We start from the raw sequence: 17,053 nt of genomic DNA, 5'->3' as shown, positions 1-17,053 counted from the left end.
GACAGTGAAACAGCTTTTATTCCACAGCAGAGTGCATGTTCAGTGAAGGACTTGATCCCATTTTGTATCGGCGAGCATCTAAATACATTCTCAAAATATTTTTATTATTATTTCGTGCATTTGTAAATAAGGAGTAGGCCTTATTCGAGAAATAAAATATCTTGAAATGTGTTTCATTTTTGACACTCAAAGCCTAGTTAGTACAATATTAATTAACCCTGTAACTTAACAAATCCACCCAAATGCCAGCTTAAATGTATTTAGATTATTTTTATTCATTCACTCAAAGAGTGCTTGCACCATCCTTTTTGTCACTGGTGTTACACTGGTTGTACCCAACACAACATTAAAGGCTTTTCAGAATTTTATTTTTCAGGCAAAAATACTGTAGGTTAATACAATAAAATCCACTTAATTGCGTAACAGTTTATCGCATAACTGCCAAATCCCCAGACTTTTCCCATTCATTTCATTGTAAAGATATTGCATACAGTATGTGCATGTGCATATATTTTCATAGAATTATGTCCAGTTATATCACATGATGATTTATAAATACACGTTTAAAATCGGCTGATGAGGCACAAAAAAACTGACAATTGCCATATAAAGACACAAAACCCCAAAACTTTTATGAAGGTAGGCAGTTTCTGTTGAAAATCATGTTGATAGCAGACGCCTGAGTGTTTGTTTCATTCTTTACTGCAATTAAGAGGATTCTACTGTGGTTAATTTAGCATGTCTAAGGTTGCATGTAAACTTGAAAGCAGTTTAAACTTTAAAAACTTGAAATGCAGTATCATTCACTATGAAATTTTACCAATAAATTCACAGACCTTGGCTAATCGTTTTACAGGTTTCGCCTAAGACGTTTCAAAGCAGGAGAAACTCTGACAGGGCTTTGTTGTGATGTCACAATGCTCCTGGTTGCCCGCGGCAGCCTTTAATACACCCTCCACGTCCCCGTGGCCTTTCTCCACCGGGGTCCACGGCAACGCTGCTTTTCCTGGCGGAAAGTAGAGAACTCAGAGCTCATTGTGGGCATTTCGTGACCCAGAACATTCCGTCAGCGAGCCCTGAATGCACCGGGGAGTCTTTCACCTTGCACAGCGGTGATCTAATGGCCGCTCTTTATTTTTTTAAGCGCGGAGTGAACAAATCTGCTGGTTTTCACCGAGCCGGCGTCCTCCCCGTTAAACTCGCTGGCCTTTTCCAGCCAGAGGCGGGCTTCATATTTTACCCAGCTCCCCTCGGGTGGTCGCGACTGCTTCGCTGGATAAGGCTGCGTGCGGAACCGCGCGGGTTCTGCCGGGCCCCGTAAATCAGCGGAAGGCAAGCGAAGCGCGTCCGAGTATCCATAAGCTGCGGCACACCCAGGGGGATTGCGGGTTTGAGTCCTTTCCCTCAGCGATACGGCTGTGGTACCGGGGCCACACAGGGAGGCGGGCGGAGACGGATCACGCGCTGGTCGCGGTGACCGTGAGCGTTTCTCCGCGGCGGCTCGCGTATTAGTACCCCAGGAAGTACTCACATGGCTTATCAGGGCACTGCAGCAAAGCGCAGAGGCTTTTTCGGCTCCTCGTGCTCTGGATTACGTCTGACTTGGGGCTCGTGCGGTCCGTACCTCTCTGCGGGCGCGCGGTCCGCAGGGCTAATCCCGCGGTCACGTGCCCAATGTCATGTGGGTAGCTGTGGAACTGTAAGCACGCTGCTCTTAAACTTGAGCGCAGGCGCGGGATTGGGCGGCAGCAGAGTGAGGGACCTGCGGTGCGGCCCACGGTGATTTCTGAGAGCGGGATGATGAGGGGGGGGAGGGGTTTGTTACCGCGGCGCCGAGCAGCTTTCTGACGGAGGCGACGACCTTGCCAGGTGTTGGAGGCTTCAGTGTGGGTGAAGCTGACAGCTCTGTTAACTGATAACAATCGGCAGGCAAAGCGTTCATCAGGGAGAGGGGGAGGAGAGAGGGAGGGGTGCGCAGAAGGACGAGAGGCGACAGAGACAGAGAAAGGAGGAGAGAGAGTGATGATGAGACGGGCTGGGGGAAAGAGAGAGGAGGAGGAGGATGTACCAGAGAAGAGTGGCCCCAGGTTCTCCTCTCTCGCAGTAATAACTGCACGCTAACAGCTTGCCCTGACACTCTGTCCTTCTCTTACTCCCTACCGAGTCTTCCTTCCTCTGCACACTTTATATGTGTTACTCACACTGGCAGACCCTGTCTGAGGATCTGAGACACGTCCGGCTGCAGCGTTTTCCTTTCCCCAGTCAGCCATGTGTTTGATGCAGCAGGTCTGGCTCAGTGGGTCCCATATGTTTCCAAGCAGGGCACTTCCATAAGGACATTAAACGGTGTGATGCCCCAGCAGCTGTGGTCAGCCAGCACTGTGCAGGTCTGACCGTGCAGTGTAATAACTCTAATGCAGCGCTTACTGTGCACTGTAATGCCTCTGATGCAGTGTTCATGGTGCTTGGTAATGGCCCTGTTGCAGTGTTCATGGTGCATGGTAATGGCCCTGTTGCGTTATTGATGGTGCTTGGTAATGCCTCTGATGCAGTGTTCATGGCGCTTGGTAATGGCCCTGTTGCAGTGTTCATGCTGCATGGTAATGGCCCTGTTGCGTTATTGATGGTGCTTGGTAATGCCCTGTTGCAGTATTGATGGTCCTTGGTAGTGGCCCTGTTGCAGCTTAGATAGTGCATGGTAATGACCCTGTTGCATTATTGATGGTGCTTGGTAATGGCCCTGTTGCAGCTTTGATAGTGCATGGTAATGACTGTGATGCACCATTGACTGTACATTATGCTGGCTTTCTCTGATCAGTGTTAGGCAGCTGCTGTGGATAGCCATAGCTTTAACACTGGACAGGACACTATAATATAGGGAACATAACAGAGGCTTTTGGGGCAGCAGTACTGCATTATGGGTAGGAAACTTGGCTTATAACGCAAAGATTGCAGGTTACATTTCCAACTGGGGCCATTGCTGTTATATCCTTGAGCATGATCTTACATTACATTACATTACAGGCATTTGGCAGACGCTCTTATCCAGAGCGACGTACAACAAAGTGTATAACCATAACCATCTTGCATTGCTTCAGTAACATATCCAGCTGGGGGTTGTATGGGAAATGTAGTCTGCATAAGCCGCTCTGAATAAAAGCACCTGCTAAATGCCAAAATGTAGTGTAAGTGTCTGTAATGGATAGAACAGCAGCCCTGAGGTCTCAGTGGTTTCGCTGATCTTTAACACAGTGTGATAATGAGGGCCCAGCACAGTGATGGCTGTGAATCTTTGAGGCTACCTTTCCCCTGGGCTGATGCACTCTGTCTGTGAGGCCAGTCCTCATCAAAAGCTTACAAGTGTCAATATACTTTAGGCGCATACAGGTTCACTAAACTCAGCTCTAGTCAGCCACAGGTGACTGCCTACACCTAGAATTGGGCAATTTCATTTTTATTTATTTGACAAAAAATGTTCTTAAAATCAAAATGTAATCAAATCGTTATCAAAAGCTTGAGAACAAACAAGTTTCCAAGGTTTTCTTTCAAAAGGAAAAGTGCCACTTCATTATTTCCAAATAGAAAATAATATCCACATTACAGGCTAAGGCCATCAAAATAAAACACAGCATGAACTCAAACTGCATGAGACTATGTAAACAAGATGAGAGAGCACATTCATTAAAGTGAAGATTGAAGACTTGGAAAAAGATTGTTCAATCCTTAAAAGAAAAAATATTTTCCACTTGAAATTTAAATGCAGTGATATGCTGTATGAAAATTAATGGGACATGGTTGTATCTAGGTGGCACGGTGGTGCAGTGGGTAGCACTGTCGCCTCACAGCAAGAAGGCTGTGGGTTCGAATCTCGGCTTGGGGCCTTTCTGTGTGGAGTTTGCATGTTCTCCCCGTGTCCGTAGGAGTTTTGCATGCAGGTTGGCCGATTGGAGATCCTAAATTGCCCAGGATAAGTGGGTATAGGTGTAGGTATATATAGGTATATGGATGGATGGTTGTATCTAGAGGTTTCTCTTAAAAAGTGCTTGCTTTCAGCACACCAGGGCAATGCCAATATAAATGGGCCATCATGTTCTGTATTTTTTCTGCCACGCTTGTGAAGCAATGCTTGAAATACAATATAAGATATGTTAAACATATCTTTAAACATATGATGAATTGGATATAGGTATTTTATATTGAAAGTGCACTGTGGGGTTGCAGTGCACACTATAACACGTGCGCAGCATTTTCTAACAGTTCTCGTTAATTGATATGTTTTCTTTCACATTTTCGCACGTGCCTGTAAGGCGTAGTTTTGACCCTTTTGGTGTTCCGTACCCCGCGGCGCGCGAGTCACACGGCGGGTGTGATGTCACACGTGGCCGTGGCTCCAGCGAAGCGGGATGAAGGTGTGACCCGGCTTCCTGCGGTTCATTAGCCAAGCCGCACGCTCCTCCTGAAGCTTCCCCTGGTTCTGCGGTTTCTGCCAGGGTGCAATCCTCACCACATCCAGAGATGACGAGAGACCGCGCTGAACTGCCCACCGGCCAATCGGATGCCTGCTTCGTATCCCTTCTGCTCTGCGTTGCGCCCTTTTAGTTTGTCGTAAATATTTTTAAAAGAATTATGAGTAGTGTACTTTCTTTGTGCTGCCTGGTTTTAATAGGAGAACGTAAGTGCCTCTTTTTGGGTTGGAAACATTTTTGTGAGGACATTGTGATTTTCTTTCATGAGGAGTCATGTGTCAGAACAAAAAGATTAAAGAGCACTCTTTGAAGAGCTGTGCTCAGAACTTTTCTTTTGTCCTCTAGAGAGGAGGAAGGCCAGATTCGGTATGTGCGTGTGTGTGTATGTGTGTTTGTCTGCGTGCGCGTGTATGCCTGTGCATGCCTGTATGTGCATTTGTGTGTGTGTGTGTTGCTGTCTGTGTGTGTGTGTGTTGTTGTGTACGTGTGTGTGTGTTTGTGTCTGTGTGTGTGTGTGTTGTGTGCGTGTTGGTGTGTTGGTGTGTGTGTTGTGTGCGGCTAGTGCTGATGTGCAGGTGTGTCTGTGTTGTGTGTGTGTGTTGTTGTGTACGTGTGTGTGTGTGTGTGTGTGTTGTTGTGTACGTGTGTGTGTGTGTGTGTGTGTGAGTGATGAATCTCTTCTGCATGGCTGGACCCTGTCCACAGCAGTATGATCAGGACGTGCTCTTGCGGCTCTTGGCGAGTGTGTTTGTCTCCGTATGAAAAAGCAGATGCTTTCGCTCTCCTCTGAGAATGCAGATGAATATCTCCTCAGAGGCGAAAGGAGAGCGCGAGTGAGAGGGAGGGAGAGGCGGAGGGAGAGACAGTTTGTCCTCACCTTTCGCAGCTCGCACACAAAGCTGTCACTCCCGCCGGTCGTACCGAGCGCTTCAGTCTCCCGGGGCCCCGTTGTCTCCTCCGTACGGCCCCATCACGTCCAGACCGGCCCCAGCTGCCGCTGCGCTCTTCCCGCTCGCGTGCCACCCTCGTCCGGCCGCACCTTATCTTCTCCTCCGCTTCCTGGGAATTCTGCTCGGAACACCTGGTCTTTGCCAGGTCGAATTTCCTTTTATGGGAAATCAGCCAGCTGCTTTGTTTAAGGTCAGTGATCAAACATCTTGGTTTTCCAGTTGTTGAACTTCTTCAGGTCCAAAGCAATAACTTGCATCTTGCCTGAAATCTGTGATGGAAATAGGGAACCTGCAGGATAGACCCTTTGTCTACACCAGTGCTCATTTATGTCACGTATGGTTAGATCATGCCTTAATTCTGACCACCTGTTCCCTGTCTCAGCCTGTGTCTGGAACACCTCTGAGTCAACATGAGGTTGGCACAGATTTGCTGAAGAAACACTAAATAGGGTGGAAATAGTCTGCCAAATGCTGTGATATAAACCCAAATGCCTTTGTGCAGCTGTTTTCAGCTTCAGAACGTAGCTGGAAACACACAGCTCAAATGTGAACAAAAGAAGGTGAATATTTGGTGGCACACGCCAAACACATGAATGCATACCACTTTGGGCTGTTCTCTGTGAGTATCTCTTGCAGGCTTCATTCATCATGCTTCTACCTGGAGTGCATGTTTAGTTTCCTGGATGAAGTGGACGTATTTTAAACTGAACGCAGGGGAGTGTTTGGACGTGCAGCGCCACGACCGTGCCAAGCGAGGGGCCCTTTTTAGGACGATCTGTAAATGCTCAGGACGTCCGATCAATCACAGCTTTGGTCTCTATCAGAGCCGCCCTCTGGTGTGCTTCAAACGGACCTCCTCTTTTCCCTCTTCATCTCACGGCCCGCCGTGCGCCGGCCAGGTCCCAGAGCCCCCCATCAGGACCCACGGGCTGCCTGCCGCAGTGCCTGATTGGAATGCAGGCCCCCGTCTCCCTGATCATCCCTCCCCTCTAATCCCTCTCCTCTCCGTTTGGCTTCTTTAAACTGTCGGCCAGACGGGCCGTCCTGTATTTATCCCCCCTTCCTCTCAGCGTTTTACTCCTCCTGATTGTCCACCCCCGGCCCCCGTCTGCCTGTTCCACACCCGCAAAGTCACTGTCAGCGTCCGCCCCTCAAATGAGCAGTTCAGAGATGGAAAATCCACATCTCACATTCTACTTTTTCCTAGTACATGGGCTTCTCCAAGCCAGCTTATGATATTTTTTGCCAGTGTCATTGGGAATCAGGAGTGAGATGATCAGTTTTATTCTAGTTCGTATTGTTCAGCTGATCCTGAATGACGGACCCTGGAAACAGCTCCAGAAACAGATTTCTGTGTGCCAGTGTGAATCGCACATAGTCCACAATGGAAGTGCACTGCAACAAACAAGTCATTTTCAGCAATTATTTTAGTCTTGCTGTATATTTAAACTTAAATTATTTCTATCATTTTTTTTTGCTGAATAAGACAAAAATATTGCTGAAGATGTGTGACAGTTTGACTCATTTCAAGATTTGCCAATGGGGTTTGAAAATTTCACTTGTCGAGCAAAAAGTAACTTAAAAAAAGTTCATATTGTCTACTTGAGAGAGAGAGAAAAGATTTTAAGATCTTATTACAAGACTGGAACACTCGTTAAAACTTAATTATTTGCAGTTTCTAGGGCCTGAACGTTAGTTTAATAATAATAAGCCCCCCTCTTGTACCTCCCCTTTCAGCAGGAGAAAGAGGTTCGCATCATAAAGAGAGCCTCAGATTCCAGGACCCTTCCAGTATGGCGCCCAGCGATCCGTAGCTGAGGCCATTCACAGCAAGGTCGCGGGCGAACGTTCTCCATCACAGTGATTGGCCGTTTTCCCATGAGCGCCCCCGAGAGACCGACCCCGCCGATCCCCCCCCCCTTGTGATTGAGCGCCCCGGCCGCGGCCGTCACGCCGCGTTTGAGCCCCCGGCCGCGAAGGCCGCCATGGGACCGCCGCTCTTCCACCGAGCGCTGTTTCTGACGCGGGGGGAAAGAGACTGTGTTGGGAGGATAAACGATGGGGACCCACACTGGGGTAGTGATCTGAAGGTCGCACGGTCCCTCTGAAGGTCTCCAGGCTGCTTTAATAGGTGGGAGAGCGGGCAGGTGGAAGGGGCCATAAAGGCCTGCCAGGCGCTGCCTGGACTCACAGGAGCCCGTGGAGACCTCGCTCAAAGGGAAGTGTCCCTGTTCTAAGGCCTGGATTTTGGCCATCCATCTGAGAGTTGTGGAAACAATCATATAAAGACAGACTTATCGTTTTCATAGTTCCCTATGCTCGTAAAAAATGCATGACCGCTTAATGAATGTATTTGTCCCCTTTGATCCTGTCCAGGGTGAGGTCAGGAGTTAATTCGGGTTTGTTTTAATTATTCACTGCCCTGAAAGCCTCCAGGTGCTGCAGGTTCCTGCCATGCAGCTCCGCATTTAATATCCCCCTCTCAACCTGGGGTTTGGCACCTCCCAGAAATCCATGCACTGCTGCCATTGTGATGTCACTAAGCATGGGGCATTGTAGTTCTCCATGGGTGTCTGTATGAAGCTCAGTGTGGTGGAAAATTGGCCTCTCAGAGTCCTCTGTTGTCTCAGGCAGGACTTCTGTACATTTCCATTCCTTCATTTGGACCATTGTGGGCAGAAATTCGAATGATTCAAATGATGCGAATTACAGAGCACTTTATTAGTATTTTTCTGTACAGTATTTTTGAAAGTTGGATGATGTTATGACAGCAGTATCACAAAAGGCCTGTCATTTTAAGTAAACATTATTTTCTGTGGTCTGTTTCTGGTTTTCATGAGGAATTTTAAACGGTCTTTCGTGATTCAGAAGCATCTGAAAAGGATTGAACTATGACCAGATTCGTGGTGTGCTACTAGAACGTTTCCAAGGCGTACAAATATTTTCCTAGGATTGACTGAGAGAGACGGAGAGAAAGGGATTTAATTTATTTTCTTCCTCCGAAGGCCTCAGCCGCTTTCCAGAGAGAGATGTTTAGAGTGTGCAGGTGGGTTTCAGTCATGAAAATAAATGGGGCTCGTTTCTGTCCAGAACTCCAGCGCTCTGCTCCGCGCGTTTGTCAGATCTCCTGTGTTTTTAGAGGGGAAGCACTGTCGTCGTGGTCCCCCCCCCCACCTGACTCAGTCAGACACTGCGATGGTGCTGCCTCATGCTCAGATAAAGATCTTAATTAGCCGATGTTGTGGCTTATCTCTACCGGCGGACTGTCCCGTTCTCTTCCTCTCTCCGTACGCCTGGGTCTCCTCCTCCCCTCCCGGCCATCGCCGAGCCCTTCCAGACCCCCTGGCTCGTTTCCATGGCTTTCTGCTTGCACCTCGTTTCCGGAGAGGGAGGCCCTACGAATAACCTGCCTCGCTGCACGCACCGATGCGTTTCTCCGAAGCTCATACCCGTCTAGCTACAGTGCAGCACGTGTGCGTTCCAGCGCCGTACCCTTCTCCTGAGGTGAGGCGCTGTTCGGGGGATTGGATGACACCCGGCCGGTGTTTAGGGACAGGACCTGACCCTCCAGAGAAATTAAGACCCCACACACGTCCCGCTCAGAGATCCCATCAGCCAGTACAAAGTGACCCTTGACCCCTGTCACCAAAGACAAGACAACATTACCCCCTCCCCACCCCTCCCCTCACGAAGGGGCTCCAAGGTCACGGTGTCCCGAGGGTGGAGGAAGCCCAGTGTGCTGTGAAGCGTTCTCATTGATCTGGCTCTCCCTCTCTCCTCAGGCCCACCGGCTCATGTTCGCCCTGCACTTTGTCAAAGGGATGCACCCCCAGCTCTTCCAGGAGAATGTGAGTACCCCGGCGTTTGGGGAGGGGGGGGCTGTTTGTTGTTGTTGTCGTCACGTTCGGTCGGTCGCGCCCGAATTCTCCACTGATGTCAGGCTTGTTTATTACCATTTGTTCACCTGACTATGCCTTTGTCACTGCTTGTAATTACGCTTTATATTCTTGTTGGGTTCTATGTAATTGGATGGTTTTTAGGGGAACAAATGAGGTAATGCATTCTTGCACGAGGTAACTGCCCAATAACACTGGTAGTGCTGGAATATGTACGTATATTCAGGTGCAGAACTGACACCACTGTACTCACTATCTGAAGACTGAACTGTGTGATATACGTGTGTGTGTTTTCTGCAGGAGTGGGACGCGTTCACCGGGCTCATCGTGGGAGACACGGTCAGAAAGACGGTGCGTGCCGCGATGGCGCATCATCGCCTCCGCTTGTCTCTGCGTGACGTGACCGACAGCGGCGGAATGTTTGCGCTGTCTCCAGGGAAACGGCGCGGTGTCATCATCCCCCCGCTTGTCTTTCTCACCTGCAGGATTCCCAGCAGCCCTCCAGAGAGCAGATCCCGTCCTGGATCGACCAGGAGCGGCTGGGAGCCGTGGCCATGTTTAAGGTACCGTGAGCACACGCCCGGGCCTCCCCCAAACTCACTGCTCCGCCCGCGCGGGTCTGTGCCTCTTCCTCTGCGCGGGACTGGGACTCCCGCCGCAGGTGTCTTAGGGGGGTCCGGAGAAACCGAATTGCCGACCCCTGTGACTGGCGTCTGCCTGCCGGCGGAGCGGAGCGGGGCGGGGCTCTGCGGGGTGGGGCTCTGCCTCCGCTCGCTCTACAGCAGGACGGGGCGCTTAGAGGGGCCTCAGGGGCCCTGCTGCTGTTCCACAGGCTCCTCATTGGGCCCCATGGCCAGTGGAGGCCAAACCTGTGAATAATCTTCCACAGGAGCATTCTCAGTGCGTGCAGTCAGTCCTGCGTAGAGCATGCTCAGAGCGTGCACTCAGTCCTGTATAGAGCATGCTCAGAGCATGCAGTCAGTCCTGTGTAGAGCATGCTCAGAGCATGCAGTCAGTCCTGCGTAGAGCATGCTCAGAGCGTGCACTCAGTCCTGTATAGAGCATGCTCAGAGCATGCAGTCAGTCCTGTGTAGAGCATGCTCAGAGCATGCAGTCAGTCCTGTGTAGAGCATGCTCAGAGCGTGCAGTCAGTCCTGTGTAGAGCATGCTCAGAGCGTGCAGTCAGTCCTGTGTAGAGCATGCTCAGAGCGTGCAGTCAGTCCTGTGTAGAGCATGCTCAGAGCATGCAGTCAGTCCTGTGTAGAGCATGCTCAGAGCGTGCAGTCAGTCCTGTGTAGAGCATGCTCAGAGCGTGCACTCAGTCCTGTGTAGAGCATGCTCAGAGCATGCAGTCAGTCCTGTGTAGAGCATGCTCAGAGCGTGCAGTCAGTCCTGTGTAGAGCATGCTCAGAGCATGCAGTCAGTCCTGTGTAGAGCATGCTCAGAGCGTGCAGTCAGTCCTGTGTAGAGCATGCTCAGAGCGTGCACTCAGTCCTGTGTAGAGCATGCTCAGAGCGTGCAGTCAGCGCAGTAGAGCATGCACTATTGATTTCCAGTGCTGCCATGCAACATGTGTTACTGTAATTGCAGTAGTGACTGTGCATCCCCAGTCCAAGGTTCCTAGTTGTGTGTGTGTAATTTTCTGCTCCTGCCAGACAGAGTTGGTTTCTGCAGTACATACTTAGTGCTTATTTCTTTAGCAGACGTCTTTATCCACAGCAACTTGCATATCTTTAATTTTTGCTGGCTATCCGCGGGTGCAGCTGGATATTTACTGAGGCGATTCCAGCGAAGCGCTTGGCTTGGGGCTACAGCGGCGGTGACCTACTTTGTGTTTTAACCTGAGGCTTCCTGATTACGGGTCTGGCTCCCCGCGCCTTCCCGAGCTCCACGGCGGCTGTGAGCAGAGCTAACGGAGCGCGGCGGCGTTTCCCAGCCCGGCTGCGCCGCACGGCGGGCCTCGTCCGTCCCCCTCACCCACGGGGCGCGGGAAGCCAGCGGTGCGCGAGAACCACTTTTCCCAAACGCGCCGCCGCGGCCCGGCTCTCCGTCCTCCGCCGCCGCGCCTCCCACCGTTCGCCGCGCCCGCCTGCGAGCGCTCCGGTTGCCCCTGTGCCGGCAGGGCGACAGAGAGACCGCTGTGTCTGCCCCCAAACGCTCCATCTCCTGTTCCATTAAACACAAACCTGTGTTCCAGAACACCTTCCCGGCGCTGTATCAGACCCTGAGTCTGGGAGACGCGGACCTCTGGCTCACCTTCTCGAGGAGCTCGAGCTGCGAGCAGGAGTTCCCCCCCTCCATCGCCAAGAAGGTCTCTCTGTTCCAGCAGGTGAGCTGTCAATCATCATCCAGAAGCTGCGCATTAATTATTATTTCCCCAGCACCCTTATCGAGTATTTTTGCACTGAGCTACTGTATCTATATTATGTTTTTGGATGTTAACTGAAGTCATACAGGTCATAGAGGCCCAGCTATTGGCTGTGCCCCACCTAAGAGTTGAACCAGCAGTCCTGACCATGGGCCCGGTTGTTTACCCTTGGCTCCTGCTCATATGTGCCTTGGCGACATGTTTTTTCACAATAATGGCCCTCAGATTTAATCACTGCGACTATGAAAGATCACAGAGTCACCCGGAGTGTCCTTCTCCATCTGTGTGTGAACTCTGTGATGAAGCCAGGGCCTCCATCCTTTTCTTATCCACCTATCCGCCCATGTCCGCAGTGGAGAGCTGCAGTGAGGCAAGGCTCTGCTCCCAGTGTAGTGTGAGTCAGTGCAGTTAGCCGGGGTCTAGAGAGCGTCACAGGGATGACGTCTTTTTGTAGGCCAACTCAATTCCCGCCATGGGTTCCCTCGGCAGATTTCCAGTGCTTTTTTCCCACAGGGATTTTGATTTCTGCAGAAAATAAGGTCTGTGGTTAACGTAAGCCTGAGAGAGCTTCACGTTTTGTTCTACAAGATAAATTGCACCCATTAATATGTCAACCATGAATTTCAAAGCTGTTATGTGCTTTTAAAAAGTAAGTTGCTAACAAGTTGCTATATTGGAACTGTAAAGGTTGTTGTGTGCAGGCGGGCTACTATGGAAACTTGAGTGGCGGTTGGCGAACGTGACCTTTGTTGTAGTTTCAATACAGCAACTTGTTAGCAACTTTTTTAAAGCACGTAACAGCTTTGAAATTCACGGTGGTTAGATATTAATGGGTGTAATTTATCTCGTAGAACAAAATGTGAAGCTCTCTCAGGCTCCCCACGCGCTCCTCCACGGGGAGGCTCTTGTGCTCATCTCATCCCGTCCTCCATCTCCCTCTCTCCCCATCCTCCATCTCCCTCTCTCCCCGTCCTCCGTCTCCCTCTCTCCCTGTCCTCCATCTCCCTGTCTCCCTCTCTCCCTGTCCTCCGTCTCCCTCTCTCCCTGTCCTCCGTCTCCCTCTCTCCCCGCCGAAGGTCCTGGTGGTGCAGGCGATCCGGCCGGACAGACTGCAGAGCGCCATGGCTTTCTTCGCGTCCCAGGCGCTGGGTGAGTTACTCTCCCCCCCCCACTCTGACCGCCATCGCCACTGGCAGCCGCTCAAAGGGCCCCTCTCTCAGGCGGATTTACCGCACCCTTTCCTGCGTCTGCCATGATTGCACCGTGTGTGTAATGTCCACCCCACACCCCCTCCCCCCCTGCCTGGCCTGGCCCAGCCCAGCGTTTTTTTTACATCTTACTCCGTTTCTTTCGGGGGTCACACGCGGGAGTAACTCATTTTCATCTCCTCCTGCTCACCCCTCCCTCCCCTACTCGCACGCGCCCCCGTGTCGCCTGGAAACGCACAGGCGCTCACCGGAGCCCCGGGCCCCGGGCCTGCTTCTTTAATTTAAACTCCCTGCCTGCACGCCCAGCCCTGCTGCTTGTACTTAAAATGAATAAAAAGGCAAGAAAGCAATTAATTGTGATGCATTTCCCTCTTGCTGTTTAATTCCCCGGAAGCCCCTGATTGGTGGATTTTGGCGGGAGCGCGTGGCTTCTGCGGCAGCGTCTCGCACGTTCAGATATGCACTAATCACAGTCCGCTTTCCCGCGACAAAGTAACGGGCCGTTCCTTTCAAAGCTTACCGAGTCTTTTTTCTTCTTTTCACTGCACTTGGGAGACTCAGAGCAGAAATCCCCCCCGTGCCCGTCTGTAAATAATGTGGAATTAAGGCTGCTCTTGGGCACATCCATGTTTGGTGCAGTTTGCTGCATTAGTTATGAGTTGGGAAGACTTGCTGAGGCCTTTTTTTGGGGGGGGGGGGGCCAGTTCTGAGGAAAAATCCCCTTGGCCCGCGTTTAGCTAAGTCACTCAGCCGTTCATAAATCCTCCCCTGCAACAACACCCTGTTGACAATTAGTGCTGATTTATGCATCGGGCTACTTGTTACAAGGAGGACTAAATTAAAAACCAAATAAACAAATGGTGTGGAGCTCACTGCTATTGATTCTGGCCCCAGTGATTCAGCCCTACCTGGAAACCTGGCAACCCAGCCCCTTTCCACATTGATCACTGTCAGCACATCAGCACACACACTGTACCATCCTCGACCTACACACAGCCTATACACGGTGTGCATGCACACACACACACACACACACTATACTGTACTCACATACTGTACATACACACACTGTACCATCCTCAACCTACACACAGCGTATACAGAGTGCGCACGCACACACACACACACACACACACACAAGCACACACTCACACGCTATACTCTATACTATCGTTACACCTGTACACAACACAGTGCTGGCCCTGATGCATAGCCACCCTTCATACCCAGTCCAGCCCAAACACACACACGCCTCACACTCTTAATTGGCCGCCATTACATTCACCTTTCTCCCTTTTTAAACATAGTTACTTACAGCAGCCTTCCATCTACCTTCAAAAAAGTACCCAGCATTCAAACGCTCGGTGGCTTGGACTGTAAAAGCAAAAGCTCAAGGTCACACTTCTTTCAAGGTCAGCTGCCATTTTGATTTCTGGCTTAATAGCCATTGGTCGGTACCAAGTGGGGCTGTGGAACGTAAAGCACAGCTGATTGGTGGTTTAGAGCAGAAATGACGATGAGTGGCGAGTGGTGATGCACCCAGTGTGAAAGGGAGGGGCCAGCAGGCTGTGGGTGGCTGTGGGCGTGGCTCTGCGCTCGCGGTGTTCTCAGATTGTCTCTGTGATTACACGGCCCGTCGGCCGGGCCGCAGACACCATTCACTCTCCTGCTTTTGTGGCCACTGAGTGCAGCGAGTCCTTTCAGGCTACGCTTCTGGTCCTGGGCCTAAACAAAGGCCTGAGAAAAACGGCCGCCTTGATTAATGGAACATACAAAGGAAACATTGGAAGTATGTAAAGATGATTAATGGCCAGTCATTACTCTTCATTTGGGCGGCCCGTGGAAGGGGGGGGGGAGGGGGGGATAAGCGAACGCGATCGGACAATTAGCCCTCTGGAGGGAGCGCGGACCGCCGCGAAGCAGATAATCGCAGCGCCCCGGGACAGTCCATTCTCCTCCGCGGCGGGGGTGCGTTATGGGTAATCTGAGTCACCGCAGGCCTCCCCGCAGCTGATTTACAGTGAAACTGTTGAGTTTAATGGAGTTTTTCTGCTGCGTTGGGAACCCGGCCCTGCCCGCTGCGTCCTGGTGAGAGAGAGAGAACTTCACAGAGCGTTTGCTGGAGGAAAAGCCATAGCGAAGGGCAGTCAGCCGAAGCCAGCGATTTCCACTGCGAATCCTGATTGCAGATGTGCGTAATCAGATGTTTTCTTGCGCCGTTGTTGTCATTATTTTTGTTCTGGAAGGGAACCAAACGGTGCTTATTTTCGGCTTCTCTTTAACTTTTTTAAAGTTTTGGCTCAAACCCAGTGCACAGATTAACTGCTGCCTCCACTCCTACTGTGTTATATTTACTTTCCAAGGCTTTTACTTTTCTTTAACATTTATAGATACCAGAGAGTGTAATTTATCCAGGACCTCTGAAACACATTCCAACATCTGTCTCTTGGCCCAAAATCAGTGCACATGAGCACATCTGTGTCTGCCCCTGTGCCCTAAATCAGTGCACATGAGCACATCTGTGTCTGCCCCTGTGCCCTAAATCAGTGCACATGAGCACATCTGTGTCTGCCCCTGTGCCCTAAATCAGTGCACATGAGCACATCTATCTCAGTCTTAAATGACTGGGTGCCTGTGCAGTACCCTTCATACATGCTTGTGCTGTTCAGGGTCTCTGTGTGGCGTGAGCCTGGCTGTCTCTCCACAGGTTGCCAGAATAAAGCTGTGTTCAGAACAAAGACCTGAAGTGTTCAGTTGTGGCATAAGGAGCTTTGTTAAGTGAGGGGAGAAGGTGGTGCATTCAGTCTGGCTGCAGAGGGCTGTGTTCAGCACCGAGGTTGGGAGTGACCATCTGAGCCGTGAAGTGTAGAGCGATCCAGCGGTGCAGAAGCGCCGGCGCTTTGTTTACCGGCCGCTCGGACAGCGAGGCGAGAACAAAGGCGTGTGCTTCTTCTCAGACAGCGTGTTTCCCCACAGCCGCTGACCCTGGAGTGACCTCCCCCCACCCCCTCGGCCCGAGCCACAGTCTCACTGCACACACCAGCAGACTCTCTGCCCCTCCACTTACACCTGTGACACGCTCCCTTTTATTTTTACACAGAGTGCTTCATGTTAACCTCCTATAAAACTACACCTCTCATCTTTCAGGCACTTGTCTAAAAGTGGAGATCGCATTCCCCAAATTGAATGGTAGCCATGTTCTTAGATTTTAGAAACAGCGGACAAAAACTTCAAATATTTTGTGTGTGCGCGTGTGCGTGAGCGTTTGCGTGTGTGATTGTGTGTGCGTGTCCATTTGCGTGTGTGGGAGTGGGAGTGTGAGTGTGTGTGTGTGTGTGTGTGTGTGTGTGTGGTGGGGCAGAGTTAAAGCTCTGAATTAAAATTTGTATTTAGTATTTATTTGGAGCTCTTTCTCCTTCTGAAATCAGCTATCAAGCATAAAGTGTTTTCTCAGACCTCTTGGTTAACACTGCTAGTTCATCGCTAGGCAACAATGACTTTAGATGGCCTAATTCTGATTCAGCTTGCCTAATTCTGATTTGGGTTTGTTATGAGAACCAGCTGAATGTGCTCTGTAGCATTTGATTCTGCCTCATATAGAATGCCACTACCTCACTGGTAAAAAAAATGGAATGTTTGCAGTAGGTCTTGAAACTCGGAATGCAAATATCTCTTAATGCCTGATTTGCTGCACTGGGTTTTCAGGTAGTATGCCTGCAGTCTTATTATTCTCATTAGTGTTCCTGTGGATATATGCAGGACTGCGTCTAAGGGGACTCTGGGTATCTAGAACTCATATCGCTTGTAGAAGTGCATATTATTCAGTTATACGATTGTGTGTTTGTATATGTATACACAAAGCTCGATGATCTTTCTGGGAATTGAGCATGTCGTGTCAGTAGTTAGAGTGGTTCATATCCTGAGATCTTAATGCGGGACTGCACCAGGCACTGGGATAACCCTTCACAGTGACTGTTCTTGTGCTATTTCCATTTTTTGTTTGTCTTTACTCTTCAGTGTTGTATGTCAATACCACTGAACTCAATTAATTAATTAGAAAACTGACAGCAGGATAATTTGTCGTCTGCTCTTGTACTGCAGTAGATGTCCGACATGAAAACTGACATGCTGTACTGCTGAAATGTTTGTGTTAGCTCCTGGTTTA

The 17,053-nt window shown here is 50.3% G+C and overlaps 1 protein-coding gene across 4 annotated transcripts in view; it reads left to right on the top strand.

The window, feature by feature from the left end:
* The window catches only part of dync2h1 (dynein cytoplasmic 2 heavy chain 1), a 154,552-nt gene that overhangs the window by 75,967 nt on the left and 61,532 nt on the right, over window positions 1-17,053 (top strand). For all 4 annotated transcript variants that reach the window (XM_064300939.1, XM_064300938.1, XM_064300940.1 and 1 more), the window contains 5 exons: window positions 9,199-9,264; window positions 9,613-9,663; window positions 9,798-9,875; window positions 11,510-11,641; window positions 12,757-12,829. In XM_064300939.1, coding sequence (XP_064157009.1) covers window positions 9,199-9,264; window positions 9,613-9,663; window positions 9,798-9,875; window positions 11,510-11,641; window positions 12,757-12,829 — 400 coding nt within the window. The remainder of the gene's footprint in view (window positions 1-9,198; window positions 9,265-9,612; window positions 9,664-9,797; window positions 9,876-11,509; window positions 11,642-12,756; window positions 12,830-17,053) is intronic.

Source organism: Anguilla rostrata, chromosome 12, assembly GCF_018555375.3.
Source record: "Anguilla rostrata isolate EN2019 chromosome 12, ASM1855537v3, whole genome shotgun sequence".
Classification (NCBI taxonomy): Eukaryota; Metazoa; Chordata; class Actinopteri; order Anguilliformes; family Anguillidae; genus Anguilla; species Anguilla rostrata.
Note: the sequence above shows the minus strand (reverse complement) of the source record. Positions and strands in the feature narration are given on the sequence as shown.